The 25,421-nt window shown below is 38.4% G+C and overlaps 1 protein-coding gene across 1 annotated transcript; it reads right to left on the bottom strand.

The window, feature by feature from the left end:
• Positions 1-2,345: 2,345 nt before the first annotated feature.
• Positions 2,346-25,421, bottom strand: Psmc6 (proteasome 26S subunit, ATPase 6). Its single transcript, XM_048362987.1, has 14 exons — positions 25,267-25,421; positions 24,235-24,314; positions 24,103-24,142; positions 23,815-23,867; positions 21,791-21,858; positions 21,440-21,554; positions 19,128-19,215; positions 17,369-17,430; positions 17,158-17,281; positions 16,518-16,579; positions 13,669-13,789; positions 13,454-13,534; positions 6,808-6,879; positions 2,346-2,837 (listed from the first exon to the last, which is right to left on the bottom strand). Exons 1-14 carry the CDS (start codon positions 25,391-25,393, stop codon positions 2,719-2,721), a joined length of 1,212 nt encoding a protein of 403 aa, XP_048218944.1. The 5' UTR covers positions 25,394-25,421; the 3' UTR covers positions 2,346-2,718.

Below are 25,421 nucleotides of genomic sequence, written 5' to 3'. Positions count from 1 at the left end.
AAAAAAAAGACAGAAAAGACCATCCCAAAAAACTGGTATCTCACACTCTGTAAATTGTACACACAGTATTTTAAAATTTCTTCCTTTGAGCCAATATTAACATAACAATAAAGTACGGGGTCTGGGATCTTTTTCTTTTCTTTTCTTTTTTTTGCCAGTCCTGGGCCTTGGACTCAGGGCCTGAGCACTGTCCCTGGCTTCTTTTTGCTCAAGGCTAGCACTCTGCCACTTGAGCCACAGCGCCACTTCTGGCCGTTTTCTATATATGTGGTGCTGAGGAATCGAACCCAGGGCTTCATGTATACGAGGCAAGCACTCTTGCCACTAGGCCATACTCCCAGCCACAGTCTGGGATCTTTTTAAAGGGAGGTTCTGTTAATATATTATTAATAAAAATTACCCATAGGTTTTCTTACAGCCTAGAAAGATATATAATTATCTTGTTTTTAAGTAAAGAAACTCACGCTAACAAGTGGAAGAATTCACACACTAAGATCTGTATCAACTGATTTTTTTTTTTTTTTTGCCAGTCCTGGGCCTTGGACTTAGGGCCTGAGCACTGTCCCTGGCTTCTTCTTGCTCAAGGCTAGCACTCTGCCACTTGAGCCACAGCGCCACTTCTGGCCATTTTCTGTATATGTGGTGCTGGGGAATCGAACCCAGGGCCTCATGTATACGAGGCAAGCGCTCTTGCCACTAGGCCATATCCCCAGCCCCTCAACTGATTTTTTTAAAAACCCATCAGCCCAACACCTATGGTTCAAACCAGTAATCCTAGCTTGAATCAATTCCAGTAATCCTAGGAGGCTGGAATCTGAGGATAGCAGTTCAAAGCCAGTCTGTGCAGGACTCTTATCTCCAATTAACTACCAGAAAACTGGAAGTGGCTCTGTGGTGCAAAGTGGTACAGCGCTGGCCTTAAAGCAGAAGAGGCCAGGGAGAATGCTTAGGCCCTGAATTCAGATCCCACGGACAGAGAAAAACAAAAAATCCACCACCAGCAGAACTGTGATAAAGCGAGGTTAAACACAAATTTCAACTTAAAACTGGGAGGGTCACAGTGTTTGACTTTACATTTTACTTTTTATATTGTCACAGGGATATAATAGGCTGTCAATACAGAAATGGTTAATAATGATATATTGGATGGCCAACTTCATGTTCTCCACCCCTAAAAATTGTGGAAGATACCGAATACCCTGCTGGCAAGTTTTAATTTGAATGATTATATAGTAAACCAGCTCAAATAACTTTTTAAAGTTTTTTTTATGAAACAACTCCCTTGTTTTCTAACATCATCTTTTATAATAATCTCAACTGATTCCCAATGATTATTCTTTTTTTTTTTTTTTGCCAGTCCTGGGCCTTGGACTCAGGGCCTGAGCACTGTCCCTGGCTTCCTTTTGCTCAAGGCTAGCACTCTGCCACTTGAGCCACAGTGCTACTTCTGGCCATTTTCTGTATAAGTGGTGCTGGGAAATCGAACCAAGGGCTTCATATATACGAGGCAAGTGCTCTTGCCACTGGGCCATATCCCCAGCCCCCCAATGATGATTCTTTAATGTAACTTGTTACAACTTTTATGGCCACATGAAATTAAAATTGTGTATAAGTCACAAGTTTTGTTTTCAACATTTCTTTTTTTTTTTTTTTTGGCCAGTCCTGGGCCTTGGACTCAGGGCCTGAGCACTGTCCCTGGCTTCTTCCCGCTCAAGGCTAGCACTCTGCCACTTGAGCCACAGCGCCGCTTCTGGCCGTTTTCTGTATATGTGGTGCTGGGGAATCGAACCTAGGGCCTCGTGTATCCGAGGCAAGCACTCTTGCCACTAGGCTATATCCCCAGCCCCGTGTTTTCAACATTTCTGACATGGCTGATTCCTTTACTCAGGTAAAGTCCATGGATACGGTATGGGAAATAATAAGTCTCTTAAAAAATCATACAATTGCTAACAGAATTTCTCTCCAAAGAGGGTCCACATCACAATATTCTCAAAAGGAAACTACTATGTCATATAAGCTAAGAAAGAAAGCCACATATATATATACTACTTTTAGTCAATGTTAAAGAAGTAATACGTATGTGTAAGTTTTTCAATTAATTGTCAAATGCTTAATCATAGTAAGAAGATAATAGTTTCTGGAACAATATATAGAGAAGTACCTATACATCTACTTTGCATAAAGATGATCTTATGAACTTCAAGTATTGGTATGATTTTAAAATAAATTTCAAAGACCTTATCTTAAATTACAACTTTATCTTGTTGTCAAACAGTTTACTTCCTAAAGAACCAAAAGTACCAAAACAAATGTACTCTTAGAAAAGACAAGAATGTATATAGAACTAAATTAAACAGATTTTATTCAACTTTTAGGATGAAGAAAACAAATGATATAAAATAAGACTTAAGAAATGTTCTCTTGTATGACTATTTCAAACACTCTGAATGTTCTATAAAATGCTCACACAGCAAATATGAAAAGCTTCAATACACATCCTTTTGTAACTTCTGTTGCAACAAATGCAACATTAACAGCATAAATTTCTCCTGTCCCTATTTTAAAAGTTGAAATACTGAATTACATACTAACTTTTGTTATACATATTTTTATTCACAGACTTTAATAAGATCATTGCCAATACATACATTATTTTCCTTAACTTTATTTTTACAATAAGCCAGTCTGTCATGCAGCCATCAAAAACCTTACAGAAAATTATACAGGCTTGTAGTCCAATTTAGACTCCAGCTTCTTAGAATCAGCCACTTTTCTGACTGCTTTCATGAAGTCTTCCTGAACTACAAAATCATGATCAGCACGAATCGCAAACATCCCTGTGGAAAACAAAATAACATAATTTCAGTATATCATATATGTCTGTTGTAAGAAGACAAAGCCAAAGCAGGGTCATATGCTGAGACAAGAGAATTATGAATGGGAGGCTAGCCTGGACAACAAGGGCATTGCTCAAACTAAAACATGGTAAAACCAAATAACGTAACACAACAGACTAAATATAAAAGAGCTTAGATTTGTAATTCTCATTCGTTAACTGCTATATTCATTCAATTAATTTTCACAGTTATGGTAAGCATTATTTCCAAACCAAAAAGCAAGTGACACAATTATCTGAAATTTTAAATCTTGCTTGAATTATCTCTGTATCCAATGGTACAAGTAACCATTTAGACACCCTAAAATAATAAACTTATCACCAAACTTATCAACAAAATATACATTTAATTCACAAGCAGTAATTTCTTAGAAGAGGGAAATGTATTTATGGGGGTAAAAAAAGAAAACATTAGGGCTAGAGATGTGGCTGAGTGCTCACTTTTTAGCATGTTCAGGCCCTGGTTTTTACCTCAGCAGGGCAAAAGCAAATGAACAACAAAAAACCCTCTAAGAATTTTGACAACACTCTTCTTTCCTTGCTAACAACCTAAAGAACAGGAAACCAAACTCATTATTTCTCTTTTTCTCTCTCCTCCCCTCTCCACTTTGCTTCCCTCCCTCTCTCTGAGCAGATCAAACTCAGGATGTTGCACTTGCTACCTAAAGTATTACTGAGCTACATTCCCTTATCCTTCTTCCAAATTTTTGAAGTTACTTATTAAATACTTGACAAAGGAATAAAAACATTTTGTTTCTTTTGTTAACATTAGTTGTATTATAGATAAGTCTGGATTTTTAAGACAATCCTATATCCATGATAAACTGAAGCTGGCAAGCTATCATCTACTTACTAAATAAATTCTACCAACATTTCCATTGAGGAGCAGCTGTTTGTAGTGAATTTTCACTGACATGAAATGAGGGTTTTAAAATAAAGAGGTTAGGAGTTACTTCCTATACTTCCTTTCTAGATTTCTACAAGAGAAGTCTGGAAATAAGCCATTCTTTTATTGTCCTGGAAACCAGATGAATGAGTAGCTCTCCAAGAGATACATTCTAATCCAAAAAGGATGAAAATATTAGGGTTTGCTAAAGTAGGAAGGCAACTATAATTGAATCACATGTATTTTAACTTAGAGAAAAAAAGCACGTTAACCCAACAGGCTTGCAGCCTAGGGAAAAGAAATCCAAAGAATTTTCTTATAATTCCAGATAAAAGTATCTTACCCAGTCTAAAGCTATAACACAAATGTTACAGTTCGTTACGGGGGAAAATGTGGTAACTTTTCTAAAAATATTCAAATTAAATGAGATACCATTTGGCCTAAAAAAAACAAAGACAACAGGGCTATTGAGGATTTAGAAACCCTTGTACACTGTTAGTGGGAACTTGAGTTAGTACAATCATTACAGATAACAGAATGGAGGCTCCTCAAAAAATTGCCATCAGAAATGCCACATGACCCAGCAATCCCATTAACTGGGTATGTACTCAAAGGAAATGAAACCAGTTTACCCAGTAGATAGCTATTCCCATGTTAACTGCAACACTATTAACAATAGTCAAGAAATAGCAAGCAATCTAAATGCTCACTAATTGAATGACTACAAGAAATTGTGGAACTTAAAATCAGCAGAATACTATTCAGCCACTTAAAAAGAATAAAATCATTTCATCCTTCACCCATACTGTCACAGAATTTGAGATCATTGTGTTAAGTGAAATGATCCAGACACAGAAATAAAAATTGCACACAATCTCACTTATATGTGAAATTCAAAAAAGTTATCTCCCAGAAGAATAGAATGGTGGTAGCCAGGCATGGTCCCTAAAACTTGTAATCCTAGCTATTTGGGGGATGGAGATAGGAGAATCAAAGTTTGAAGCCAGCAGAGGCAAAAGAAGTTTGTAAGATGCCATCTCAAGCAGGGATGTGATCCCCAGGCACAGGGAAAGAGTAGAAGGATCACAGGCCAGGCTGGAGCACAGAATAGAATGCGGTTATCAGAGATTGGGAAGAGTAAGAGGGACAGATGGCAAAAAGTTGATCAAGGGGCTGGGAATATGGCCTAGTGGCAAGAGTGCTTGCCTCATATACATGAGGCCCTGGGTTAGGTTCCTCAGCACCACATATACAGAAAACGGTCAGAAGTGGCGCTGTGGCTCAAGTGGCAGAGTGCTAGCCTTGAGCAAAAAAGAAGCCAGGGACAGTGCTCAGGCCCTGATTTCACGGCCTAGGATGGGCCAAAAAAAAAAAAAAAAAAAGTTGATCAATATTATGTTACAGCAAGAACCTTCTGGTGTACTATTATCGTTATACAAGGTGACTACAGACAACAATTATGTACTTTACATTTCCAAGAACCATAAGAAAGTGTTCTGAATGTTATCATAATAAAGAAATGAAGTTTTAGGAGTCCAATGTGCTTAACCTGATCTACATATCATATAATGTACTCAAGTATTAAAACCTCCCATGAGGGGCTGGGGATATGGCCTAGTGGCAAGAGTGCTTGCCTTGTATACATGAGGCCCTGGGTTCGATTCCCCAGCACCACATATACCGAAAACGGCCAGAAGTGGCACTGTGGCTCAAGTGGCAGAGTGCTAGCCTTAAGCAAAAAGAAGCCAGGGACAGTGCTCAGGCCCTGAGTTCAAGGCCCAGGACTGGCAAAAAAAAAAAAAAACAACTTCCCATGTGACTCAATATGTGCAATTTTTTTTTATGTATCTAATTTAAAAGCCTTAAAATGTGGAAGAAAAACAAATCAAAGATCCTTGGCACTGTTTTTCATTCCAATTTCACGAAAGCAGTCCTCAATAAGAATTTGTTCTAATGCAGACTGGAAAAACACAATTTCATAAAGATATACATTTGTACAAAAATTAGTAATGAACAACTGCAGAAATTTGCTTTTTGGTTTTAAGATTCTGAAAGGAGGACAGATTAAATGACTCTAGGCAGGTTTTCATATTTACTTGATATTACATATAAAAATAGCACCACACAATGGAGAGAGAGTTGCATTTAAAAATTGTATTTTAGCCTGTGCCAGTGGCTCATACTATAATCCTCACTATGCAGCAGGCTGCAATCTGAGCATCATGATTCAAAGCCAGCTTGGGCCAGAAAGTCCATGAGACTCTCATCTCCAATTAACCACCAAAAAGCTGGCAGTGAAGCTGGTAGCTCAAGTGATAAGACTCCTAGCCTTGAGCAAAAAAAGCACCGGACAGCACGGTAGTTCCTAAGTTCAAACCCCAGATCTAGCACCCAAAAACACAAATGAAAGGAAGGAAGGAAAGGAGGGAGGGAGGGAGGGAAGCAAGCAAGGAAGGAAGGATTTTAAACAGAATCACTTCATTAACAATCTCAGAAGTTACAAATCAGTCTTTCAAAACTTACAATTATAAGCCAGACATCTGTCCATTTGGCAAGCCTTATGCCCAGTGCTGGTCAGTTCTAATTCTAGCCACAGGTAGGACAGCCAGTTCTGTACAGCCTCAGACTTACGTCAGGTTCAGAGTCCTAACTGCTGTTTCTACATTCTGCCTATAAGCACCCAGAAATGACAAAGTTTAACACTACTAAGAACAAATCTCATTCAATAGGACAGAAGTGCTGGATAAGTAATGTTCCAGTCTCCCATCTTTCTGCCAGGTAATCCTGAAAGGTATCCTTTATGTTTCTCTGAGGTCTCTTCAAAATCAAGTTTGTTGGATATAGCCATTATTTCAATGGTGCACTATTTCTTCTATATTAAGCTTTCTCTCACTTCCTGGAATCAGTTCTCAAAATAATAACAAAACTCTGTGGAGTTTTGTAAGGCTCAGATTCTGCTTTTAGTCAGTCTCAAAACAATTATAGCAAAATTTTAAAAATCAAAGTCAGTAATAAAATGTATTACCTGCTTCAGTACAAACATTTCTCAGGTCTGCTCCATTAAAGCCATCTGAAAGCTTCACAATTGCTTCATAATCTGTTTAGGAAAAAATACTGGTCATTAGTAAATAATTAACAACTGAAAACTATAAATTAAGTAACAAGCACCAAGTAAAAACAGACATTCTTCTTAAATGTTAACAGTCAGGAAAGATCATCAATAGTTGAAAGTATGGTATTGGAGCCACATTCCCAGTCTTTTAGTTTTCCAGATAGGGTATGGCTACTAACATTGCTCTGGCAGACTTTGAACCACAATATTCCTATTTCCATCTTCCAAGTAGTTGGGATCACAAACATGTACCACCATGCCCAATTTGTTTTGTGAGATTACACTGATTTTTGCTTAGGTTGGTGCTACACCTAAGCAAACCTTACCTGAACAAATTCATAACATTTAAGACCATTTTCTTTTTGTTGGTGGTAACAGGGCTTAAACTTGGGGCCCAGGTGTTGTCCCTGACCTCTTTGGCTCAAGGTTGGTACTCTACACTTGAACTACAGTGCCACTTCCAGTTTTCTAGTGGTTAGAGATAAGAGTCTCATGGGGAGTATCATGGAGACTTTTCTGCCCAAATTGTCTTTAAACAGTGACCCTCAGGGGCTGGGAATATGGCCTAGTGGTAGAGTGCTCGCTTCGTATACATGAAGCTCTGGGTTCGATTCCTCAGCACCACATATACATATAGATAAAAGCCAGAAGTGGCGCTGTGGCTCAAGTGGTAGAGTGCTAGCCTTGAGCAAAAAGAAGCCAGGGACAGTGCTCAGGCCCTGAGTCACTATGGCCCAGGACTGGCAACAAAAACAAAACAGATAGTGACCCTCCGATCTTAGCCTCTATCTAGGGTTACAGGCATGAGCCACCAGCACATGGCTCATTTAAAATAAATTATAAGGGCTGAGGGTGTGACTTATGGTAGAAGGCTTGCCTAACATTCATAAGGCCCAGGGTCCTGGGTTTAATCTCCCACACTATTAGAACAATAAAATAAACTCAATTATAGCAAGGGAACTTAATAATATAAACCAAATATAAAATATAAAAAGCAGACATTAGGGCTGGGAATGTGGCCTACTGATAGAGTGCTTATCTAGCATGGAGGAAGCCCTGAGTTTGATTTCTCAGCATCACACAGAGAAAAAGCCAAAAGAGGCACTGTGGCTCAAGTGTTAGAATGCTAGCCTTGAGCACAAAGAAGCCAGGGACAGTGCTCAGGCCCTGAGTTCAAGCCCAGGACAGGCATGATGGTCTAAGAAAGCCTCTTTAATAAGTGATGTTAGGAAAACTGGGCATCCATATGCAGAAAACTAAAAAGGATACCTGTTTGTCACTATGCACTAATATCAACTCAAAGTAGACCCAACATCAGACCTGAAACTTTGAAATTACTGCAAGACAGAGTAGAAGAAACACTAGACCTTACAGGCACAGGCAGAAACTTTTTTTTTTTTTTTGGCCAGTCCTGGGCCTTGGACTCAGGGCCTGAGCACTGTCCCTGGCTTCTTCCCGCTCAAGGCTAGCACTCTGCCACTTGAGCCACAGCGCCGCTTCTGGCCGTTTTCTGTATATGTGGTGCTGGGGAATCGAACCTAGGGCCTCGTGTATCCGAGGCAGGCACTCTTGCCACTAGGCTATATCCCTAGCCCCAGGCAGAAACTTTTTGAAGAGTCCCAGGGACACAGCAGATAGGAAGAGATGACAAATGGGACTACATCAAAATACACAAAAAGGGCTAGGAATGTGGCTTAACTGTAGAGTGCTTGCCTAGCATGCATGAAGCCCTGGGTTTGATTCCTCAGCACCACATAAACAGAAAAAGCCAGAAATGGTGCTGTGGCTCAAGTGGTAGAGTGCTAGCCTTGAGCAAAAAGAAGCCAGGGACAGTGCTTAGGCCGAGTTCAAGCTCAGGACTGGCAAAAAAAAAAAAAAAAAGCAAAATGTTTCTGAACAGCAAAGGATATAGTCACTAAACTAGGAAGATAGCTAAATGACTAGAGACCATCTTTACCAGCAAGACATCCAACAAATGCCTAATATCCAAAATATACAAGGAGCTCAAGAAACAAACCCCTCCCAAAGCTAATAAATCACTAAATGGGCAAAGGAGCTTTGGAGAGACTTCTCAGAAGAGGTATAAATGGCAAACACATGAGGAAATGACATAAAGAAATGCAAATCACAACAATTCTGAGATTCCATCTCACCCCAGTTTGATTAGCCAACATCATGAATTTAAGCAAGAAATGTCGGAGAGGATCTGGGGGAAAAGGAACCCTATTGCACTTTTGGTGGGATGTAAACTAGCACAACTGCTCTGAAAAGCAGTTTGGAGGTTCCTCAAAAACAAAACATAGAACTCTCTACCACCCAGGCATACCACACTCCTAGGCATTTACCCAGACAGCACAAACCAGGATACCATAGACACTTATTTGTCCGTGTTCAATGCTGCACTATTCACAATAGCCAAATTAACAGAAACAGCCCAGATGCCCTACAGTAGATGAGTGGATTCAAAATAAAACAAATGTGGTACCTATACACAATGAAATTTTACATAGCCATTAGAAAGAATAGTATGTCAATTGCAGGGAAATGGATGAACCTAGAATAAATCATAGTAAGTGAAGAAGGAAATGAGGAAGCTAGACCTAAAATACACTAGTACATGATAAATTATACATAAACCTAGGCATTCACACACAGTGAGACAAAAGGAGGATACTCCTTTTGGAGATACTCTCCTTTAGGAGAGCAACACAAAGCCACAATGTCTATATGCAGCTGATTATAAAAAATATTTATCAAAATGAACTCCAGGAAGTGGAAACAAATAGTTTTCTTTTCTTTGTTGCTGTTTTTGTTTTCTATTTATCCTGTTTATTCATCTATCTTTGGAAAGGCAAAGGGGGGGGCACAGAAATGGAGAGATAAAGGGTAAACAAATGCAGCAGTGGTATTCACTAGACTCTGTTGAAATGACCTATACAACTTGAGGACAGGCAGGAAAAAACTGAGAGAACAAGGGAAAGGGTGACACAGAAATGTACTCTTTACCTGACATATAACTTTAACCTCTCTGCATACTACTTTTATAATGACAATTTAAAACAAAAAACTGTAGGTTTGAGGTGGATTTGATGAATAACAGAAATTAATACAGACTATGAGTAACTTGGATGAGTTGCTAATTGCCGGGCAATACCAATCTCTATTTGAAATCACACACATAAGCATTAGTCAGGTTCCAATCACCTTAAGGATTTCTGACAGCAAGGATTCTCAAAGGTGCCACAGAACCTAGCACCTATCAAGAACTCATTATTTGCAGAAGAAACCTAAAAACTGACATCTTTTATTCAAACCAGTCTTTCCTGCTCAAATCTCTCATAAGAACAATGAAAAATGATGGGAAAAACCCCAAATTACTTGTAGTTATTTTCCATCATGAAGTTCTAAAGGATTTTTTAAGCTGTCTCCCAATTACACTACAGTACCAAGTCCAGAGGTCAGGAAACATTTTATGGAAAGGGCCAGACAATGAGTATTTTTGCTTTGCAGGCTGTGTGATCTATGTCAAAGCTACTTAACCTGCTGTGGTCAGGGAAACACAGCCATAGACAATATATAATGACACAGTTGTGCAATGACAAAGTTTATTTTCAAGAAAACAAAGTAGACAGAATTTGCTTATAAGCCGCAGCTTATTACTTTCAACCTCCTAACTTAAACAGATAACTGATATTTTTTTCTTCTCTTCCAATTTCTAACAATCTGCTCCCACTTTCCCTCTGAACTTGTATTCCACTTCTCTCAGAAAACAGAAGAATTCAAAAGAAAAGTCCCACACGGCCCTACTAATCTCAGAACCTGTCTCTATATATTATCTCAAAAATGAAAAGTATGGTCATACATAGGAACAACTCTTGAAGCAAAGTACACTATCTGTTTCTTTCTCTCACAGATCATTCCTAGCAGAATTTAAAACATCTGTTGTAAATTCTTCAGTTTAAAAGAAAACTGCAAAAGTTTCTCATCTCCATTTCTCTTCCAGTTCTATTATTTCTAATGTCCCTTATGCAGAACATCTTAAAAGGGTTGCCCTCCACATAGTTAAGTTCTGAAGTCTACTCTCAGACTTAGTACCTATCTGATCCACTGTCAGCATTTTACAGGGGACTAGGCCCTCCTTAAACATTTTCTTCATTTACCTTGCAGAACATCACTTAGTGATCCTTTTTACTCTTAACATCTGTGCCTGTGTCTCCACACTACTGACACTTTAAGAGTCATTTTTATGCTATTGTTCATTTAATACTATTAAGCAGGTGCCAGGTGCTCACACCCATAATCCCAGCTACTCAGGAGGTGGAGACTTAGAATGTCAAGATTTGAAGCCAGACTACATAGCAAAGTCCGTAAGACTTCATATCCAATTAACCAGGAAAACACTGGGCTAGAGGTGTAGCTCAAACGATAGAGTACCTACATTGATCAAAAACATCCACACAAGAGTGGGAGGCCCTAAATTCAAAACAAAAACACTCAAATCTGGGTACTGGTGGCTCACACCTGTTATCCTACCTACTCAGGAGGCTGAGATCTGAAGGTTGCAGTTCAAAGCTAGCTAGATCAGGAAGTCCGTGAGACTCTTATCTCTTTCTACCAGAAGACCAGAAGTGGCACTGTGGCTAAAAGTGGTAGAGTGCTAGCCTTGAGCGAAAGAACTCAGGGACAGCGCCTAGGTCCCAAGTTCAAGCTCCATGATTGACCAGAAAAAAAAAAAAACCAAAAACCCAAACCCCAAAACAAACAAACAAAACTCAAAATATTTATTCATGTATCCAATTGGTACCTAAAATTTATTGTAATCAGAATCAAATTCCTTTTTCTGTCATTAAAATCTAGGTTTTTTTTTGTTGGGTGTAAGGCTCAAGCTATAGAGCGCCTTGCCCATTAAGCATGAAGGCCCTGAGTTGAAATTCCAGTACTGTCAAAAACAAAACCTAACCTTTTCAGTGTTCTCAATTTTAACTGATGATATCTCCAATTTCTAGCTGCTTAGTCCAAAATCTAATTTTTGTTTATTCTACTCTTTTGCTCATACACCACATCCAATTCATTAGCAACTCTTGTTGATTTTACTGTCAAACTACATCCAGTTTCATCATTTCCAAAAATCTGGTTAATTACACTTCAATGAAGCTGGAGGAAAAAACTTTGCTGCCACCTTTGGGCAAGCCACCTGGGTTGCTGAACTAACCTCCTAACTGAACCTTGCCTTTCTATCCCTGTCCTTCTACAGTTATGCTCAACATTTTGTCCAAATAATCTTCCATGACTTCTGAAACAGTCAGATAAAATGACAGAATAATTAGGATTTACTTTGAAAAAAATCAAATCCAAAGGGAAGGCCAAAGGAGGAAACAGACTGGTCAGGAATAATTTGAAGTGGATCACAGATAAGAGTATTTCACACATTGTTCTGATTTTTGTTCTAAAAAGTACATATTCAAAATTAGAACATAATTGGCTAGGCAGAAAAAAATACAACCTTTAAGTTTATATCTTATTGTTAACAGAAAGGAAAAAATGATATAACTCCTGAACATAGCACTCTGGCTACTTGATTTTTTAAAAACTAACATAAATATATAAAGTGGAGCTAGGAGTTCATTATATTTTCATGTTTACCTTTTTCTATTTCTAATTTTATTTCAGTTAAAATAAGCAAAAACTATTCACATTACTAAAAAAGCCAAAATAAAGTTTAAAAAAAAAAAAGTAAAAGCCAAAGTTCCTAAATTATGACCTCTATCACACACTTGCACAACCTGCTATCAACATTTGTAGGACTTTACCAGCTACTATCTCCGGTTTTTCTTCACTGTGCCACAAACGCCTGACCTTTGTCAGCTCTCTTTGAATGCCAGCACCCTCCTCAGGGAGTTCTAGCCCGGTGCTCTTTCTGAATGAAATGGTCCTTCTCCAATACCCACAATCTAGTTCCTTCATCTATGCAGGATATTGCTTAAGATTATCTTGGTTATGGGCTGGGAATATGGCCTAGTGGTAGAGTGCTTGCCTCACATACATGAAGCCCTGGATTCGATTCCTCAACACTACATTATAGAAAAAGCCAGAAGTGGCACTGCAGCTCAAGTGGTAGAGTGCTAGCCTTGAGCAAAAAGAAGCCAGGGACAGTGCTCAGGCCCTGAGTCCAAGCCCCAGGACAGGCAAAAAAAAGATTATCTTGGTTAGGCTAACCCTTCCACACCACCGCCGCCCCCTTATGTACATTCCCAGGCTTGCTCATGGTATCCCCTATCTCACTTTTCTTAGTATATATCATCAGCTAATATGTTGTGTACTTACAGTCTTTCCTAACAAGAATGTACAGTTCTCTAAAGGCAAGAAATGGTCTCATTCATTGCTTTATCATCCCCAACACTTAATTTGCAGCATAAAACATAAACTCTATAAATATTTAATAAATTTTTAAAAATGTTGGCCAAATTTAAAACTAGATGTAGTATGCTGTCAGTAATACCCAAGTATTTTGCTTTATTTACCTTATGTAAAATACTTATAAAATAAGCTACTTTCTTACCTATTTCACCATGCTTTGTAATAGGACCTGCATGGATTTTCAATATATCTAATCTTGCTTGTTCGTTTGGTAAATCAATATCTGAAATAAGAAATTATGAGAAATTACTTTAATACTGCATTTAATAAACAAATGACATAGGAGTGAAGGGAGGTATAAAAAGAAAATTGACACAGATAAAGGAATTGGACAGTAGGTAAAGAGCCACAACTCACGTATTTTTCTATCTAATCGTCCTGGACGCAGCAAAGCAGGATCCAGTGTATCTGGTCTGTTTGTAGCCATGATCATTTTAACTCTATGCAGAGTATCAAATCCATCCATTTGATTCAGTAACTAAGAATATTAAAAATTTTAAAGATTTTTTTTATCAAAAATCCTACACTTAGAAGCACATACATTAACCCTTTATATAACTAATACAGCATCATGTACTCTTATTGGCCAATGTGTGACCTTTTTGTGTTTGTGTGTGGTGCTGGGGATCAAACTCAGGACTCTCATATGCTAGGCAAGCACCTTACCACTAAGCTATACCCCGGCCCTCTTAGGACATGCTTCCCACAAGTTTCCAAGAGAGATTATGCACCTTTTTATTGCTATCAAGAAGTTTAAATGAGGGGCTGGGGATATAGCCTAGTGGCAAGAGTGCCTGCCTCGGATACACGAGGCCCTAGGTTCGATTCCCCGGCACCACATATACAGAAAACGGCCAGAAGCGGCGCTATGGCTCAAGTGGCAGAGTGCTAGCCTTGAGCGGGGAGAAGCCAGGGACAGTGCTCAGGCCCTGAGTCCAAGCCCCAGGACTGGCAAAAAAAAGAAGTTTAAATGAATCTCAAGTTTCAAACCAGGGGAGAATTATGAACTAAACCACATGGATATGATTTCCTATGTGCATTTTTAAAAATATTTATTTTCTTAGACTAGAAACTAAAAATCAAACGTATCAGGTGCTGGTGGCTTATATCTACCTACAGTCCTACCTACCTACTCAAGAGACCAAGATCTGAGGATCCCACTTCAAAGCCAGCCTGGGCATGAAAGTCTGTTGACACTCTTAACGTCAATTAACCACCAAAAAGCCAGACATTGAACTGTGGCTCAAGTCATAAGAGTGTCTTCCTTGAGCAAAAAAGCCAGTGTCCAGGCCCTAAGTTCAAGCCTCAGCACCAGCAGGCAGCAGGCAATAGGCATACACACGCATACACACGCATACACACACAACACATACACACACACATTATCAACTGTTTATGGTAAGTCATACGTAGCATTTACATTAACATACATAGATCTTTCTACAATTTGATAAGCCAGGCACCAGTGGCTCATGCCTACAATTGTACTCAGGAGGCAGACATCTGGGGATCATTGTTTGAAGCCAGCCTAAACAGGAAAAGTCCATGAGGATCTTACTTCCAATTCATGAGCCAAAAGCTGGAAATGGAGCTCAAGTAGCAGATTACTATCCTTGAGTACAAAAGATCAGGAACACAGCACCTAGGCCCTGGGTTCCAGCCCCAGGACCAATACACACACACAATTTTTTAAAAGTTGGTAATAAATCTGTTAATATTATGTATTCACACAACTTATTGTACATAGACATACTGCAAGGCATTAATATTTAAGTCCTAAAGCTTTCTTGACTAAATGCTGAAAACCTTTCTGTATTTAACAAACTCTATTTTTATGTACACATGGTACTGGGCTCAAATCCAGAAGCTTAGAGATAGTAGGCAAGCATTCTATTACTGAACTACAACTCCAGTCATAACTAGAAATTTTAAATATAGGTAGCCTGGTCAGGAATGCTGGTATGCAACTGCAATCCAAACACTTGAGGGGCTAAATCAGGATTGCAAGTTTGAGGCCAGCTTGTTCTACATAGCAAGATTCTGCCTCAAACAAAACAAAACATACCTATCTCAATGTCTGAGAGCTGATGACATCAATATTTATATTACTCTGAAATACCTTGATTTAAGTTTTCCAAAGAGACTTCATAATTTAAAAATATATACTTCATAATTTAAAAATATATACCTGTATATACCTATAATCTGTAAAAAGTGATTTCCAAATACAATGGGAAAGAATGTGACATCGCATTACCTATGCAATAAGTTTCTATTTGCACAAGGGAAAAAATGTATTTGGAATCTTGCTAATACTTCCACAGAATTTGGAATGGGGGAAAAGAAATGTGAAGAACATTTTATATTCTCTCATTCTATCTTCTTCAACTCTCACAACTATTTTAAATGCCTCCCAGTCTTAGCAATAAAGTGAAAGAGTAATATTTAGAGCAGCTACAAACATAGTTATAATTCATTTATTGACAACAGCCTCACTATATATCCATTTACTTATAAAACGTCTCAAAAAAAAGCTTGTACAAGATCATATTCAAAATATAAGAAGCTCAACAGACAATTTAAGCACTCTTATTTTACTCAAACCATACAGAATTCTTTTTTCTACTTCTTTCTTTTTTGGCCAGTCCTAGGGCTGAACTCAGGGGTTAGGCACTGTCCCTGAGCCTCTTCTGCTCAAGGCTAGTGCTCTATCACTTGAGCCACAGTGCCCCTTCCCACTGTTTTTGAGTTTATTGGAGATGAGAATCTCGTGGACTTTCCTGCCCAGACTGACTTCGAACCCTAAATCTTCAGATCTCAGGTCCAGAGTAGCGAGGAATACAGGTGTAAGCCACGGACGCCTGGCTCTTTTTTCAACCTTTTTGAAATACACAGTCATAACCATTATCTCAACACCTTACTGTGCAATAGCACAACAAAACATGCTTGGATCTAACTGAAACTTAGAACACTGCTTAAGCTTTTCCCATTTCTCTCTATTCCTTTTTACCTGTCATTTTCTTATTACGGATTATGACAGAAAACATTCATTCCTATGAATATTTTCAAAGCTCACATTTAATTCCCCTTCTGAACTACTGTGTTTATGTAGTTACTTTCAAATATGCAATGTTGAGTGCTCAACTTAATAGTGTTAGTTTTACCAAATATTATCTTTACTAAACTAAGTTTATCATAATCTTTACCTCCATTAAAGTTCTCTGAATCTCTCTGTCAGCTGAAGTACCCTCAGAAAACCGACGACCACCTAAAAAAATAACAGATTTGGCAATGGATCAATATTACTTCTTTTTTCTATATCCATCATTTAAGAATACGATACATAACAGTTTCTGGAGTGGAAAATATTAAGATAAAAATTAAATAAGAATTATACTGATCAAGTTAGAAATGATTTTTGTATACTTATCATTCTGTTAAGGTGAAAGATTGTTTATTAAACTTGTTTAAACTTTCTGTAATAATATCCAAGTTACTGTGCTATATTTCATCCAAGTCAAAAATTACAGGTTAAGAGAGAAAGAAATTCTTTTTTTTTTTTTTTTTTTTTTTTGGCCAGTCCTGGGTCATGGGCTCAGAGCCTGAGCACTATCCCTGGCTTCTTTTTGTTCAAGGCTAGCACTCTGCCACTTGAGCCACAGCGCCACTTCTGGCCTTTTCTATATATGTGGTACTGAAGAATTGAACACAGGGCTTCATGTATACCGTGCAAGCACTCTTGCCACTAGGCCATATTCCCAGCCCAAGAGAAAGAAATTCTTTTAGAATTTTTAAAAACTTCCTCTAACAAAAAACTTTTTTCAATTCAAAAGGTGTTATTCTTACCAATAGCATCAATTTCATCCATAAAAATGATGCATGGCTGATGGTCTCTGGCATAATTGAACATTTCTCTAATCAAACGAGCACTTTCACCAATGTACTTGTCTACAATAGAACTAGATACAACCTAATTAAAGGAAAAACATGAAGGTAAATAAAAGACAATTCAAGTAAAATTTAACTCTAAACAACTACAAAAGACCCTCTCCTTTACCTTTAGGAAATTGCAGTCCAACTGGCTGGCAACAGCTCGTGCCAAGAGTGTTTTTCCTGTGCCTAGGAATAACAAAAGTCTTATGTAGATGGAAAATACAAGACATTTTCAAAAGCCCTTTCAGAATGTAATTGGTTAGCAAATGAATTTTCAAACTTGATCCTAAGTTCAAAATAAAATTTCAATTTAAAATTCCAAAGCACTTTTACCTCAATATTAAAATTTTAAGTTTTACTCAGAATACTTTTGAAATTTATTTTTTAATTGACATATAATTGTATCTTCAAAACTATGACACTGATATATATGCATATTGTGGATATGTATATTATTGGCCTACTGAGTTAAGCAAATCTTCCAAATGTCAATATTTTTCATTATGTGATATTAAACAAGCAAATGTGTTGCTATTACTCTCCATTTCAATGTTTAATAATTAACATATTAGGGGCTGGTAATATGGCCTAGTGGCAAGAGTGCTTGCCTCGTCTACATGAAGCCCTGGGTTCGAATCCTCAGCACCACATATATAGAAAAGGCCAGAAGAGGCGCTGTGGCTCAAGTGGCAGAGTCTAGCCTTGAGCAAAAAGAAGCCAGGGACAGTGCTCAGGCCCTGAGTTCAAGCCCCAGGACTGGCAAAAAAAAGAATTAACATATTAGAGAAACTGTTAAGTTCACACTGCTAGGCTTAAGTTTTTCAAAATTTCAATTGTTATCCAGGAGTCAGTGGCTTATACCTATACTCCTAGCTCTGGTGGCTGAGATCTGGGGGTCAAGGTAAAGTCATCTCTAAGGTAGACAAATCTGTGAGACTCTTATCTATAAGTAACCAGCTAAAAGCTAGATCTGGAGATGTGAGTCAAATGGTAGAGTGCCAGCTAGTAGAAAAAGCTGAATGAGAATTACAGGCACTGACAACTCCAAGACCTGAGTTTAAACCCAGTACCCACATAAAACAAAGTAAAACAAAGCAAGCAACCAGTTTGTCATTTGTTTAAACACAATAGGTTCACTTTGCTCATTTTGGAAAAAAATGTGTGCTAAAAACAAATAACAAGTCTGAATAACAAAGAGCTCATCCCTAGTTAAGCAGCAAAGCAGTCTCCATGACCATATACTGTCTGTTAAACTGTCCATTTAAGTAAAAATGGTATTCTATAAAAAGTATCTCATTTAGCTAGCAACTCAAACTACATGAGTGCTTTACTAAGACAACTATACTTTTCAACATAGAGGAGCATTTTATACAATTTTTCCATTTCATCAGACAAACACAAAACAGTATTTAAGGGTGAAGATTTAATATTAATACATTTTTCTACTTCTTCATTTTAGTGAAACTGGCATATTTTTACACTGCCAGTCTGTGCCGGTACAGAATACAAAGCTACTGGCACTGCCCTACGTCGCTGACAACTGATTCTCACGCTAAGCTTCTGTACCATCAGCACAGCTGTCAATGATTAGAGACCCCAACAACTACTTTTTCATGAAAGTAGTTTTGACCTTGCAGATCCCATAAAAGCTCAGGGACACCAGTACCTGTGAGTCACAAGGCATTCAAATCACATGGCCTGTAATGATGTGTACATCACAGGCACAAGTGGACTGAGCATGCCTGATGGAACAGCAGACATACATCTCTTATCCTATTCTTACTCTGAACAGAGTGGAGGCTGGAACTGACCACACCAAATGCCCTATTTTCATTCCTTAATCCATTCACTTCTTTGTGAACTAGAATTAACTTGATACCAACCTGGTGGTCCATATAACAAACAGCCTTTTGGAGGTATTATGCCTACACGCTGGAATAATTCTGGGTTTGTAAGAGGTAATTCTATAACCTAGAAAAGAGGTTACAGGTTTAAGAAGTTAGCAAAGACTTTAACACATTTTCTAAATATTTTAGTCTAATATTAACATTAGTTGTATGTATCATAATTGATAAGATATTTAAACTTCCATGCTATGATTTTTTCTTCAGATGAATATAAGATCTCTTAAATGTAAAAAAAAGTTATATAGTGGCTATTTGAGCAAAACACACACTTGATTATACACAGATGTATAAATTGTCAAAACATGCTTGTAATGTACACTGATAATCTATGCAGTTATGAGATGCAAACTGTACCTCAATGATAAATTACACTAAAAAAAAACTGAAGAAAAAGCTCTGTTGCAGTTTGCTTGTGAGAAAACACAAAATAATTATGAGTAAGAAATGGATTTGATGTGTAGTTACCACTAAGAGACAAGGTACATAAAATTTTCACCTGCCTCTGTGTCATAACATCTTCAAAAGAATAGGTTCTATTCTCAATGCCCAAGACTGTCTCACAGAAAGATAAAATTGACAACAGAAAAACTGAATATTTGACTAACTTACATTACTCAGAATTACTTAAAGATAAACTAGCTGTGCACCAATGGCTCCCACTTGTTATTCAAGGTTTGAACCCAGCCTGGGCAGGCAGGAAAATCTATGAGACTCTTATCTCCAACTAACCACCAAACTGGTAGTGGAGTTGTGTCTCAAGCGGTAGAGCACTAACCTTGAGCAAAAAATCCTGAGTTCGGGGGCTGGGAATATGGCCTGGTGGCAAGAGTGCTTGCCTCATATACACGAGGCCCTACGTTCAATTCCCCAGCACCACATATACAGAAAACAGCCAGAAATGACGCTGTGGCTCAAGTGGCAGAGTGCTAGCCTTGAGCAAAAAGAAGCCAGGGACAGTGCTCAGGCCCTGAGTCCAAGACCCAGGACTGGCAAAAAAAAAAAAAAAAAAAAAAATCCTGAGTTCAAGCACCAGAACCAGCACACAAACAAAAAGATGAACTATTATGGAGTAGCTATCTATGATATAAGCTATGATTAGGGCAAGGTAAAAAACAGTGAAGTGTCTACAGATGGAAACTAGATGATTCCTTCTGCTTCTGTGCATAACTGATGCAGCAAATCACTGCAGAAGGTAAACTTTCACAGCCACCAATGCCTGCTCTTCCCTGTTGTCCTTTCATTAGATGAAAGATGACAGGCTTCCTCATGCACTGTCAAAGAAAAATTTGTTTTCACAATAACCTGGAATGCTTGTTTAAAAGGTTAATTCCCACACCTCCAGTCTACTGAACCAGATCTACTCAAAGAGCCTGTGTTTTTAATATGTTATTTCAGGAAATTTAGTGTGCTGAAGGTTAAGAACTACTGGCATTGCATTTGAGGCTGAGCTGACGTAAGATGTTCCAATCATTCTCATTTACCCCTAAATATACACTTATATTAGAACAAAATCAACAGGATAATTTGTTTTACAGATAAGAAGCCATCTGTGCCTCAACACTAGCAATCCTAACTTGATTCTTCACTAAGAAATTAAGCCACCATTGCACCTTGTATTTTTCTTAAATGGCATAAAAAATAACAAAAATAATACATTTAAAGCAAAGGTAACTTTGTACCTTAAGTGAGAAGTTACCATTAGTTTACAGAAAAACAACAAAACACATTTTATCCATAGCACTTGGACCCAGAAACACTGTTAATAAAACTGCGACCATAGATGGCAAGGGCATCAGGTTACATTAAGTATTCTTAACTTTGTTCTATTCTTCACTATTATTAAGTAGTTGTACAAAAAGATTATAATTTCATAAGGCAGGTTACAATTCCCTAAGTCGGGTTATGAATACAATCAATGCTTCTTGATCAATATCACCCCTTCCATTAGTCTCCCCTATTTTCCCCTTCCCCTCTCTACCCTCAAGTTACACGGTTCAATTTTTATATGATTTACATTGAATATAATGACTGCCTTTGCTTGCCCTTCACTCATCCTCCACTTTCTTTGTCACAAAAGAACAGTATTTTTCTAACATCAAATAACCCCAAATTAACTAAAGCATATGGCCTAAAAAACTCAGTGCTATTCTTTTCTCAGCCAGTGTACTGCATAATAATCAGTAACTGCACTTGGACACAGAGTAACTTTTCAACCAATTCTCCCTCCAGGCATCCTAAAACCAGTACTATTTATTAGTACACCAGAGATCAATGTATATGATACTAACCTCTCTTAATTCCCGAATCTGTTCTGAGAGCCCTCCAATCTCAGAATAAGAAACATTTCCAGGATCTTCATGAGACATGTTGTAAACCAATGGATCCACCTCTCTTGGCAAATATCTAGAATGTAAGAATGCATTTTTTTTCCCCAAAGATGTATTTTCTCTTAGTTTGTAGATAAGAGTATAAATGACTTGTCCATGCAAGCACATGCAAAAGACTTTTAAGGACATTTAATTAGTAGTATTTGTAATAAGTATTAAGTGGCAAAAATATTCGTTGATTTCAAGAAGTATGTATTGTGAATAAACTTTGTGTGATAATAAAAGGTAAACTAAGCAGACTAAGAAACTCACCTCATGATAGTTAATGTAGTCATATCCAAAGCAACTCTTGTTCCTGGCTTCAGCTTACTTTTGTCAAGCTGGTTTTGTAAAACAAAAAGTATTACTCAAATGGTTTAAAAGGGAAATAATACTCTTAAGGAAATACAGACTTTCACCCTTCAAGAGGCAACACAAACACCAAATTATAAACTCCAAGCCAATAGGACTAATAATCTAAAGATTTTTTCCATTTGCCTCTTAAAGAATGGGTGCTGGTGGCTCATTCCTATAACCTTACTCAGGAGGCTGAGATCTGAGGATCCTGATTCAAAGCTAGCCCAATCAGGTGAAATTATTATATCCAATTAAACCCTAAAAACCAGAAAGTGAAGCTATGGCTCAAGTGGTAGAACACTAGCCTTGAGGGGAAAAAGAAAAAGAAAGAAAAAAGCCCAGGGGTAGTGCTCAGGCCCTGAATTCAAACCCAGGTCCAGCACACACCACAAACAACAACACCCCAGGGAAAATGTAAAATCAGATACACCAAATCTGAACTAGAAATGGCCTTGTTTTTGAAGAAGGAGTGATCTTGGAAATTTTTTCTTTCAAAGGCTTACTACTTGATATCATTCTGTCCAGTGTTTTGACTTAGAAAAGTAACTTTGGAACTTTCAGAAGCATTAACAGAAATATTCCTTTGTGAATATTTTGGGGGAAATAAAAGAGAGGCAATCTAAAGGTATGCCCATTATATTTACTTATTTGTTTTTTGTTTTTGTTGCCAGTCCTGGGGTGTGGACTCAGGGCCTGAGCACTGTCCCTGGCTTCTTTTTGCTCAAGGGTAGCACTCTACCACTTGAGCCACAGCACCACTTCTGGCTTTTATCTATATATGTGGTGCTAAGGAATCGAACCCAGGGCTTCATGTATATGAGGCGAGCATTCTACCACTAGGCCATATTCCCAGCCCCATTACATTTACTTTAAAAAGAATACATTTATTTTTAAAAGAATGTACATGAATTATCATAGGCAGTCAACGTATTGGCTCTTATTAAGAGATTTTTGCTAACATTAATTTAAAAATAAATAAGGTGGCTGGGAATATGGCCTAGTGGCAAGAGTGATCACCTCCTATACATGAAGCCCTGGGTTCGATTCTTCAGTACCACATATATAGAAAAGGCCAGAAGTGGCGCTGTGGCTCAAGTGGCAGAGTGCTAGCCTTGAGCAAAAAAAAAAAAAAGAAGCCAGGGACAGTGCTCAGGCCCTGAATTAAAGCCCAGAACTGGCAAAAATAAATAAATAAATAAAATAAAATAAAATAAAAGTGCGCTCTCCCCCCCTCCAAAAATTTTTTTAAAAAATAAGGTATTTGAGGGCATTTTTCTTGTAATTTCAATTATCCTATTCTAAGGACTTCATACAAAATTAAGTTAGGTACAGTACAGTTTATCAGAAACACTTTTTAATGCTTAAATGCAAAACATAGGCAACTGACAGGGTATTAAAAAAGTCATTTTACAAATGGGACTGGATGCATGGTAGACAGCTAGCTGAACAAACTTGAAGCTCTGAGTTCAAACTCTGTACCAAGAAATAAGCCAAAGGTAAGAAAAAATATACTAAAAATTGTGCCAGTGTCTGGTGTCTCATGCCTATAATCTGACTCCTGAGAGACCCAGACTCTAAGGTAGTCTGGGCAAGAAAAATCCTTGAGACTCATTCTCCAAAATAACCACCAACAAAAAAAGAACTGGAAGCATGATGGTTCAAGTGCTAGAGCACTAGCTTTGAGTGGTAAAGCAAGCAAACCAAATGAGTCCTGAGTTCAAATGCTTGTACTGATAAAAAAGATTTCCTTTGATTTCTCGGTAGGAAGTAGGGAATACCAGGAGTCATACACCATGATTTGTATTCAGGTTGGTCATGATTTTCTGCCTAAATAAACTGTTCTTGATAGCTAGTAACACAATGTCTAACTTGCTTACCTCAATAATTATAAGAAAGCATATTTGTTAATTATAAAGTATTACACAAATATAAATTATTACCTGTCGACGACAACCCACAACATATCTTGGTCCATTTGTAGCTTTAACAATGACTAGGAAAACAAACAAAAAGAACAATTGAAAAACATAAAGAAAAAAACTAAGAAATTTAGAAAACATATATCCACAATGATGGAGGGTTTAGTTTTGTTTTTGTTTCCAGAAAAGTTAAAAAGAAAACCTCAAATATATGCAAAAATATCATGTCCTTGAATTATTGTCATTAAAATAACAAGTATTTTAAAATCTGGGGATCTTTTTTTCCCCTCTACTAGTAAGTTCACTTACATTTTTCTTCAGTTAACTGCTTAAGCACTTCACCTACAATCTAAAAAAAGAAATAAAGTATTATTTTTTTTACCAACAATGGAAATATGACACAAGTTAACCATCACCCACATCCCAGATTTCATCACCTACCTGCCCGACACTTTGTAGGGCCTTCAGATCATTTTCAGACTTTTCATACTGCTTGGTAAGTTCTTTTAACTGTTCCCTTACTGAAATAATATAATTTGAACATTTTAAATTACGCAATAATTTTAGTACATTAAAATTAAACTCATTTTGTGTAAGTTTCATATCGACTGTAACAAGCCAAGAAATTTTGTCATTTGTAATGAATGGGGGATATTTCTTTTTTTAAAGAAATGTTACAAAGTACCCTCTTTTATCTATCGGATTGGCAATACTTCCTTAAGCACATCTTCAAGTTACATTTTGTAAGCTATTGACACCTGACATTTCCCTTGCAATTACAAATCCAAATAATGACCCTTCGTCATCGTTTTTTTCCTAACCTCCTGGACCACTCTCCGGTGGTCCGTCCTGAATAAAGGCAACAGAATCACATGGTATGTTCTCATTTGATAAAACACTCTTGGCTTTTCAATGGAGGTGCACCGTGAAAAAGAACGTAGAGTGTGAGGCAAACTTGAAAGGTGGTAACAATCACCGGATCCTCCATTCAAAGCTCCCCATCCTGCTTTCACCGCCCAGACCAAGCCGCGTCCCCCGAGTCCCATCTCGGGCTGGAGCCTCCTCGGACTCCAGTGCCTGGCCCTCCCGGGTCCCGGGATTCCAACGCTGCCTCCCCCCCCCCCCCCCCGCACCGCCCCCCGCCCTTGCACGCCAATCCGGGACACCTACTAGCCCACCCCTTCCCCACTTGTCCCCTCGTCCTTTTCCACCTCCACCTCAGAAGCGAACTTTCTGTCATCCCGACGGGGCTTAGGTCCGCGCCCGCCGGGTCCCTGCGCCCCCCGCACCGGCCACGTCCACGCCCGCGGGGTGCAAGCGCCCCAGGCTCAGGCCGGATGACAAAGCGCCTTGTCCACCGACCGAGGCCTGTCCCATCCCCGGCTCGGCTACGGGCTCCGCCGAAGGCCTCCGTCTTTTCGGAATCAGAATGAGTCCAGGCAGAAGATGGTGTAGAAAGAAAGGTGCACTCACACTCCTTGAGACGGCCATCGATTTCCTTGTGTTCCAGCAGCTTCTTGCGGTAGTCCTGAAGCGCCTTATCTCTAGGGTCCGCCATGATGAGAAGCCGTCGCTCATAGGGGATGCCGGGAATGGCCATGGCCGCACGGGCGGGGGAAAGGGGCGGG

The sequence above is a fragment of the Perognathus longimembris genome, chromosome 14 (genome assembly GCF_023159225.1).
Source record: "Perognathus longimembris pacificus isolate PPM17 chromosome 14, ASM2315922v1, whole genome shotgun sequence".
NCBI lineage: Eukaryota > Metazoa > Chordata > Mammalia > Rodentia > Heteromyidae > Perognathus > Perognathus longimembris.
The sequence above is the reverse complement of the archived record's forward strand: the minus strand, read 5'-3'. Positions and strand labels throughout refer to the sequence as shown.